At 46.1% G+C, this 9,123-nt stretch overlaps 1 protein-coding gene across 1 annotated transcript in view; it reads left to right on the plus strand.

Moving 5' to 3' along the window:
- Positions 1-5,573, plus strand: part of LOC105806820 (F-box/WD repeat-containing protein 12-like) — a 31,821-nt gene extending 26,248 nt beyond the window's left edge. The window contains exons 6-10 of the mRNA XM_012640023.1: positions 912-1,070; positions 2,256-2,466; positions 3,858-4,036; positions 4,141-4,268; positions 5,133-5,573. Coding sequence (XP_012495477.1) covers positions 912-1,070; positions 2,256-2,466; positions 3,858-4,036; positions 4,141-4,268; positions 5,133-5,310 — 855 coding nt within the window. The 3' untranslated portion in view covers positions 5,311-5,573. The remainder of the gene's footprint in view (positions 1-911; positions 1,071-2,255; positions 2,467-3,857; positions 4,037-4,140; positions 4,269-5,132) is intronic.
- The last annotated feature ends 3,550 nt before the right edge of the window (positions 5,574-9,123 follow it).

Consider the following 9,123-nt stretch of genomic DNA (forward strand, 5'->3'; position numbering starts at 1 on the left):
AAGACACATGAAAAATTATGAGAAAACAATGTATTTTGTTTAACAAAGAATTTATATCAGACCATATAAAGAGCAGAAATCTAGTAGAAAAATAGGTAAAGAAATGAGTAGTGAATTCACAGAATAAAGTACAAATAGCCAATAATATGTGAAGGTGTAAAACCTGACTGGTCATCAAGACGGTGATATTAAAATAAGACTTTGCACCTATCAGAGGAGCAAACATTTTTAAAGATTAATATTATAATAAGTTGGATGAAGAGAAATAGGTATTTTTTACATGGTGAATAGGAATATAGTCTGAGGCTTTTTTGGAAGCTTGGTTGCTTCTTTTCTGTTAAACGTTAAATATGCATACTCTTTGGCCTCGTAATTCCAGTTTTAGGGATTTCCCACGAAGAAATACTGGCATCTGTGCACAGGGTCGTGTGTAGGAGTGTGCTCATTGCAGCAGCTGGAGTTCGTAGTAACAAAATTTGTAAAGAATTTAAATTTCCATCAGTATGAGAGGAAGTAAAAAATTGAAAGGAAATGTCCACTGATGTGGAAAGATTTCGAAGGAGTGTTAAAAATATGAAAAGGCAGGTTGCAGAACAGCACTGCCATGTGGCACAGTATGCTTGTGCCAGGGGACAGAAGGGGCACCGGGGGTCACACACCAGACTTTTGCGCTAAAGACTTACACGTTGTTTGAACATGCTCATTTTTGCCTGTGTGTTTGAAAAGCTATTCTAAGACACAACTTAAAAATAACAGGCAGGTGCACCCTGTGAGGGAGGCACTTAAGCAGCCGTTCTCTCTGTCCTTTGGAGACAGATACTGTTTCCAAAAGGCGACGATGCTTCCTCCCAAGCCTGGTGCTGGGGCGCTTCTCACGCTGTGGTTTTGCGCCGGTTCATTTTCTGCTGCAGGCGGCCTGCGCGGGAGGGAACCTTTGCACGCTGACGGTGCCTCAGCTGCGCCTGCTCTCCAAGGTGCCCGTGTCTCCCAGCACCCCTGTGAGTCTCACCTGCTCTCCTGACCGACAGTGGGTGTCTGCGTCTACAGAGAATTCAGACCTGGGCCCAGAGGTCAGTGTCCGCCGAGCCCTGTCCCTAGGGGGTGTGAGGCAGCCCGGGCTGTGGGCTGCACGCCGGGAGCGGCTCCTCGCACAGCACCAAGCCCACGGCCAGGCAGGGGCAGGCCCGGGTCCAGAGTTGCTCACTGAGAGCCACATTCTGCTCCTCCTGGGCATCTGTTCCCAACAAAAGCTATTCTGGCACGGGCTACTGCTGAGTCGGTGGCAGTGCTGGCATTCGTCCTCAGGGCTCCTGCCCCCGGAGACTCTGCTCTTCCCAGGCTGCCGTTACTTGTGAGCTGGAAGGGGCCAGGGCCCTGCCCTCAGCTTTGAGCAGGTTTGGGGCCTTACGGACATCTTGGAGGAAACGTTCAGGAGCCATTTGAAGACCTGAGGACAGAGCTTCAGTGAGGGCGTGAGAGTGAAGGTCACCAGGTCAGGCACAGAGGAGCAGGAAGGCAGCGGGGCTTTGCAGCGCCTCCTGCGTCGCAGTCGTGTGAGTGGGCGCCCGGCCTGGTCCTCTGACACCGAGTCCTGGAGAGCGGACGATTCACAGGCACAGAGGCGGCCAGGCATTTGCAGGAGATGGGGACCCTTTTGAGGGCCAGGGCCTGAATTAGGAAATTAGAGCCAAGTAAAAAGCAGACCACTGGTGATGCAGAGAGAGAGAGAGTGTGTGTCACAGTGCAGGAATGGACCGGGAGCCCCAGGACCTGCTAGCCAGGCAGGCAGGTGGTCAGAGAAGAGCAGCTGGGTGCAGAGAGGCCACAGGAGGGGCCTCCAGGACCCTCCGAAAATGTGGTCCTAGGGTTCTAGAGGAGGCTTAAAGAGATAGGAAAGGAATGCACTGGAAGTCATTGGAGGCAACGGCAAAACATTAGCCACAATTGTTCAAAAACAGAAGCACCGTTTATTTGATTCATCCATCACAGTGCCAAGATGTTTCCAGAGGGGTCAGATGTGGGCTCGGATTACTCTTGAAAAGCCCTAGGTCTTGTGTGTAGTCTGGAAAAGAGGATTCAAAAGTGGCGCTGGCCACCCTGTAAGGCCCCATAGAACAGGTGTGGGCGCGCGGGCAGAGCCAGCTTCCCCGGCCAGGCCCCTAGGGTGGCAGAGATAGGCAGTGTTGCCGAGTGCTCCCGGGTCTGAGAAGCCCCCTTCCTCACCTGCGATGTGACCATGCACGGTATTTCCCCAGGTGTTCTACACTCAGTCCTTGCTGCACCCGTTGGAAGACAAGCCTCCTGTCTCCACTACCCTCCCCATCTGGCTGACTTCCAGAAGCTGCTGGGCCCCCGGAGAGGCAGCCAGGCTGATTGTAATGCACAAAAATGACAATGGCATGCAGCTGGTTGTCACAACCTATGAGTTGGGGGCCAAGAAGTCCAGGGATAGAGTGAACATTCTGGGTAAGGGTCCCCCTGCCGACACCGGCAGGTCTGCGTGTCACCACCATTGCAGTATGGTGATTCCAGCACAGGTTTCTTACGTTTCCTTGGGGACATTTTTTCTTTCGTCTTAGTGAAATATAATGGTATAGTGTCCCAACAAAGGTTTTCCTCTTTGTTATTCTACATATTGGTTGAGTGAGTGAGCACTTGCTAGGTGCCAGGCCCTCAGTGTGCCTCTGGGATTCAGACATTCAATACTGATCCCCTCCAGGCCTGGCGCGGTGGCTCATGCCTGTAATCCTAGCTCTCTGGGAGGCCGAGGCGGGTGGATTGTTTGAGCTCAGGAGTTCGAGACCAGCCTGAGCAAGAGCGAGACCCCGTCTCTACTAAAATTAGAAAGAAATTAATTGGACAACTAAAAATATATAGAAAAAATTAGCCAGGCATGGTGGCGCATGTCTATAGTCCCAGCTACTCAGGAGGATCGCTTGAGCCCAGGAGTTTGAGGTTGCTGTGAGCGAGGATGAGGCCACGGCACTCTAGCCCGGGCAACACAGTGAGACTCTCTCAAAAAAAAAAAAAAAATACTGATTCCCTCCAGTCTCTGCTCTTCTGCTGGTCTTCCTGCTTCCATTCATTCCTGCCTCTATTCTGACTACGTCAGGGGCTCTGTTCTCAGTACCAACCACGTACAAAGGTGAATAAAAGCCATAGCTATCTTATCCCCAAGGAGCTCCTAGTCCAGCAGGAAAGTAAGACCCACAGTCCTCTCCACTATATCTCCTTCTCTATTTCCCAAACCCCACATCACTCTGACAGGCCTTGCCGCTGGTCCTTAGCATTTTTTCTTTTGTATTATGTTTGTTTGTTTTCATATCATTATTTGACCATAAATTTTCCTCTGAGCTTCCTGGCAGCCAGGGGAAAAAAAGGGAAGACAGGATATATAATATAACCGCTTGTCTGATGTGAGAAAATGCATGAGATCTTCATGAGAGGTGTTTTTTTTTCCTGGTAAAAAAAGGAATGCTATGTAGTATAAAGGACAGTATCTTTAACAATAGTTTTTGACAGATGTCATAAATATCATAGTTCTCATGTGGCCATTTTTTATATCACCTTATCATGGATGAGAAAAGGTAGAAGGAAGGGAGCCCCGTTCCCTGAGTGATACGTGTCAAACACTGCATGAGCGTCTTGCATTGCATCTCTACAGCACCCTGTGAGTGTGGCATCACCGTCAGTGTTTCAGAGCTGAGGAACTGGAGATTCAGGGAAGTAAATGCACGGGTCAGGGCTGAATGCAGGTCTGACTGCGAAGCTGTTACTCTTTTCAATGAACCACATCATCTTATGAGAGGCATATATCTATTGCAGAGAAGCCAACCTGTGTGTTTTTATTCAAAAAGTACAACAGATCGCCAGTTTCCTCTTGCCAGACACCATGATGCCTCCTCACCTCATGAAGGGCCATGGCTCTCAGGTGATCCTGCTGGTCTCAGAGGCAAAGCTGGTGCTGTTCACCATTCACGGCCTGCAGCTGGCAGCCTTCCAGGACCACCAGAGGCCCATCACGTCCATGTGGGTGGTGAGTTCGTCCATGTGGGTGGTGAGTAGATGCCCGCTGCCCATGCCACAGCTCTCTGCCTTAAGGAGTCCACATCCACACCTCATTTGACTTTTCATTTCAAGGATCCGAGCCGAGTCATCACCTCTTCCTTTGACCTCTCTTTGCGAATCTACGTGTGGAATAAAGAAAATAAATTTCCCATCCTCAAGAGCTGCTATCACTTGCTTGGGGGATCCCACAGATGGGCCAGGTAATTGGCTCTGTTTCCCTTCACGTTGCCTGTAAAATGGCCGTATGTGGCCTACCAACCAGTGTTTCTTAAGGAAATGTTGGAAAGGGTCTTAACAGGACTTGGAGCTATAAGCGCAGCCTGCCCCTTATTAACTGGGACCTGAGACAAGCCAGAGCTCAGATTCCATTTCCTCTCGTGTTGAGAAACCAGATTGCTAGCTTTAGCTATGCATTATAGACATTATCTCCCATAATGTGCAAACCCACCACATGCAGTGGGCATCACGCACATTTAACAGATGAAACAGAGGCTCAGAAATATGGACATTTTGCCCAAAGTCCCAGGTAATACACAAGAAAGCCTGGGTTGGAACCTGACTCTGACCTCATGGAAAATGGCTACGCCCGTTAGCTCTTGTGTTTATATGTCTCTCCTTCAAGAGAGCAATGAGACTGATCAGCAATTGAAGGTAAATTCTAATTTCTGAGGAAATGTCTCAGGCTTGCCCAGGTTAGGTTGGGTGTCCCTTCTCCTCTATTAGAAGTTTCTTTTTTCTCTTCCTTTTTTTTTTTTTTTTTAAATCCATCAAGGCTTTTATAAAGGAGAAGTTTCTAGACAAGCTGGAATCATTATGACTCAGGCAGCTGCTGTCAGGAGGGCCCAGAATTGATATTCCCACTTAAGAAAGTGATAATATTTGCCAGTTATTACAAATGAATTTAGGTTCTCAAATCAAAGCGCAGAGTAAACAAGAGGTGGAAATAGGGCCGGCTGGGTGGGAGAAGGCACAGGAGGCTGAGCTCCATCTGCACGTAAAGGCTTTTACTGCTGAAATGTGTGTCCTTTTCCCTGACTGACACCCAGTGTGCCCCTTCTCTGCAGTGGATTTACCCACGTGGAAAGTGACAGCGTGAGCATTGTAGGTGTGGAAGCCAGAAGCGCTGGAACTGGCATCCTGAGGTCGTACTGCTTCAGAGCGCAGCACAGCTGGAATGACGGCCCCGACTGGAGATGGTCGCACTTTGGTGAGGAGCTTGCACACGTGCAAAGACCGGATTGATTATGTTATCGACGCTGGGACAGGAATTAGTAATTCTCAGATGCCCACTATGTGCCAGACACTGTGCTGTGTGACTTGACTTCTACATCCTCACAACAAGCCAACGAAGTAGGTATTATTGTCCCCGTTTTTCAGACAAAGAAAATGAAACGCAGGAGAGTAACTAACCCATTATTAACCCCATTTTTGAGCTGCTGAGTAACCTGCCCAAGATTATTGGGGCAGTAAGTGACCAAAAGGAGTTAAATACATGTGTGAGGGACCAGGAAGCCCAAGCTTAAAGTACTGGGATTATAAAACAATTGTTTTTGTTGTCTAAATATGTAATTAAGTAAATATTTTTTATCTTCCTATTCTGCATTCTATACTTTAGACACACACTGACATATAGTTCTTGCTGTCACATAGATAGGTTGTGTGGCACCGTGCTGCGTAACTCCAAGGCTGCCATTTTTTGTTTTGTGACAGTGGCGCCCCCTGGTGTTGGTCACCATAGAATCCCTGGCGGGGTGGTGGCGTATCATTCAGAGTTCCTAATTGCAGGCATCAGGAGCTGACACTGACTAACCGAGACCAAGAAAGGAATTTATTGGAAGGACATGGATTAGCCCACGGAATCAGTGGGAAGGCTGGGAAAACAAGGTGGAACCACCAGACAGGCAGCATGAGCCCAGCATGGCCTGCTCCAGAAGGTCTGGCTTGGATGGTCCTGGTGCTGCCAGGTCATCACCACCATTTCTCTGAGGCTCTGCTGTTTGCTGTTGCTGTACTGCCATCAGTGTCACCCAACAGGCACTGCAGCCCCATCTGAAACACTTCCCAGCTGCTCCTGAGGGAGGCAGCGAGATTGAGAGTGCCATGTGTGTACGTGTGTGGTGCGTGTGCACGTGTGTGCATTTTTGTGTGTGTGCATGTGTGATTTGTTATCTAGGTCACATGCTCCCATCACCAAGGCCAGGGTGGGAGAGAGGGAGGGTCTGGCCCCTTCATCTTCAGTAGGAAGTACCCCAACCCAGACTGATGTGGTGGAAAATTCTTGAAAAATAGGAAGAAAGAATTTCTCAAAAATAGAAAATAAGGATAAAAAGCTGTTTACTATAGTCTACTATGGGTACTCAATACCAGTATATGCCCTATTTCTTATATTTGCTCTTTAACAACAGTTTTTTACCTAACCTAGCAACTATAGCCAATGTAGCCAAGACCACATGTAGTCATTGCCCCAGAGTCTTCATTAGCTCTTGAAACTGTCAGGGGCAGGGTCCATTCCTTTTCTACTTCCATCAGTTTTGCATGTTCTGAAACTCATGGCCTAAGTGGTCAGCATAACCAGGATGAAGGCATCCCATAGGGAGTAGTAGGGGAGTGGAAGGAGACAAAAGAGAAATTAGCTGACATAAATACACAGAAAATGAAGGGAAAATTTGGATAAGTTGAGAATACAGAGGTTTTGCTGAAGATAGTGGAAGGAGTTGAGGTATTGGCAAGAGATTGGGGATCAGATTAGGGGAGTGTTGAGTTTCCAGGTCCTCCTGAGAGACAAGGGCCCATCCAGCTCTCACGAGTTCTTAGGGAAAGATAATAATCAGGCCCAGTCCCACCCTCCTTGGAAAAACTTGTGGGTTGGCTCTGACATCAAGGGTGGTGTCATGTCTGGGTTTGGTGGCTCTACTGAAGAACATGTGCAGCTTTAGAGGTCCCTGCTTGGGGGTGTATGGCAGCTTGATAAGGGAGGTCTTAACAGGAACACAGGAAGCTCTGTGACCGCTTGTAAATTTTGCTGAAGGTGTGTGCTGAGTCTGGCAGACAGGATATCACCAGGACAACATGGGCTTCTGAAGTATGGTGCCCTGGCCCCAGGAAGAAACACTTGGAAAGTCTGCTGTGCTTTCAAGTCAAATCCAAGTGCTGGAGGCTGCTCTATGGCATTCAGTGGGCACTGCTGCAACCGGGGGAGTGTGAGGACCTCAGCGGGACTGCAGGAGCTGCACAGAAGCCTGCAGATCTCTGTGAGCCTTTCTCACATTCTTCCATTAACTCAAGTTAGAAACAAGGAAAGGGTGAAAATGATCACCACCATAATTAAGTATTGCCCTGGAGGCGCTAATACATGTAGTACTTTTTTTTTTTTTTTTTTAACACAATTGAGTTTCAAAAAGATGAGAAAGGAGGAGGTATATTTACCATAATTTCCAAACAGTACTATCTCTTTTAGAAACCTAAGGAAATCAGAATTGGTAAGCAAAATCAGCATAATTAGTGGATAGGTTTTCTACATATTAAAGTCAGTGTACCAACAATTAGAAACTATGGAGAAAGAAAGTCCTCCTTTGACAATAAAAGCAGAAACTATATCTAGGAATAATCTTTTTTTAAAAAAAAAAACAACTTGATAGCAAACTTCCTTTTCTAAAGGAATAAAGAATAAAGGGATATTCTATGTTCATGGATAGAATAGTTACTATTTTAAAGAGGTTATAAGTTGAAAGCAATGCCAATAAAATTGCTAGTCCTTTAAATGGAATGTGGAAAATTGATTCTAAAATGTATATGGAGCGATCGAGATACAAGAATAACCTTAACAGTCTTGCAGAAACTGCCTTGTGAGTTATCAAGACAAGATTAAATGTTAGTCATTGGAACAAAGTGGTGTTGTTACATGAATAGACAAACAGAATAGAGGAGCAAGAAATGAAGCCACGTATATCTGGAAATTGGATACACCGTAGATGACATTTCAAATCGGGGAAACTAATGCTTCAGTAAGTGGTGTTGGAAGTATTAGCTGTCCGAATGGAATCAAATCATATTCCTTTATTATACCATGCACAAAAATGTCATCTGTGTATAGGATCTAAACAAAAAAAAATTAAACTTTAGAGTTATAGGAAAAACATAAGAATGGGGAGGCCTTTAAAGCAGGCTTAAGTAACAAAGCAAAATCTGTAAGAAAATAATTAGTTTGTATCAAAATCTAAATCTTTTGTACACTGTAAAGGACACTGTAAGCACAGTTAAAAGACATGTTGACACAGTCCCCAAATGAGCTAACAGGCAAGAGTATTAGGGAAACAAAGAAGTCCCCTTGTTTGCAGCACCCCTCATCCAAACTGGTAATTTGGACAGTTTGGGTTGTTTGCTTGGTGGGCAAAGTAATTAGCAAAGTTCAAGTGCTAATTGACATTCTCATTCAAACATAGTAGAGCAATGTGTTATATCTTCTCTCTTGAAGGGAAAGAGAAATGAAGAGCCATAAGCACAATGTCCACAGTTGTGCAAAATCGGGATGCAAGTGTGGTCCTGATTCCCAGAGTATATCACCCCTCACATGTGCCAGCCCTTAGTTTGAAGACCGGTTCCCCTCATCCCATTGTAAGGTTGGCCAGTGACTGTCTCTACACCAGCCTTGTTAGTAATTACAGACAGGCAAATGTGATTCTCCAACATTAAAAAATATGAACAGCAAGAAATGAAAGACCAATATAATCAAACCGATGGTCCCCTTAGAGGAATGAGCCACCAGGTCCCTTCCTCTTTCTGGCCCTGCATCCATCTCTCTTCAAGGAAGGGTCAGAATCCACAGTCCCGATGGTCTTGCCTTCAAACAATGTTTTCAAAATTCTAATTAGGTGCTCACTTCATCAGCACATATACTAAAATTGGAATGGTACAGAGAAGATTAGCATGGCCCCTGCACAAGGATGACATGCAAATTTGTGAAATGTTCTGTATTTAATAAAATCTAATTAGGATCCTCAGAGAGGTGTAAGATATGCATAGAATATAATCTGTAAAGGAAGGAATATTCAAAGA

This window comes from Propithecus coquereli, unplaced genomic scaffold (genome assembly GCF_000956105.1).
Source record: "Propithecus coquereli isolate 6110/MARCELLA unplaced genomic scaffold, Pcoq_1.0 Scaffold147, whole genome shotgun sequence".
Taxonomy (NCBI): Eukaryota; Metazoa; Chordata; class Mammalia; order Primates; family Indriidae; genus Propithecus; species Propithecus coquereli.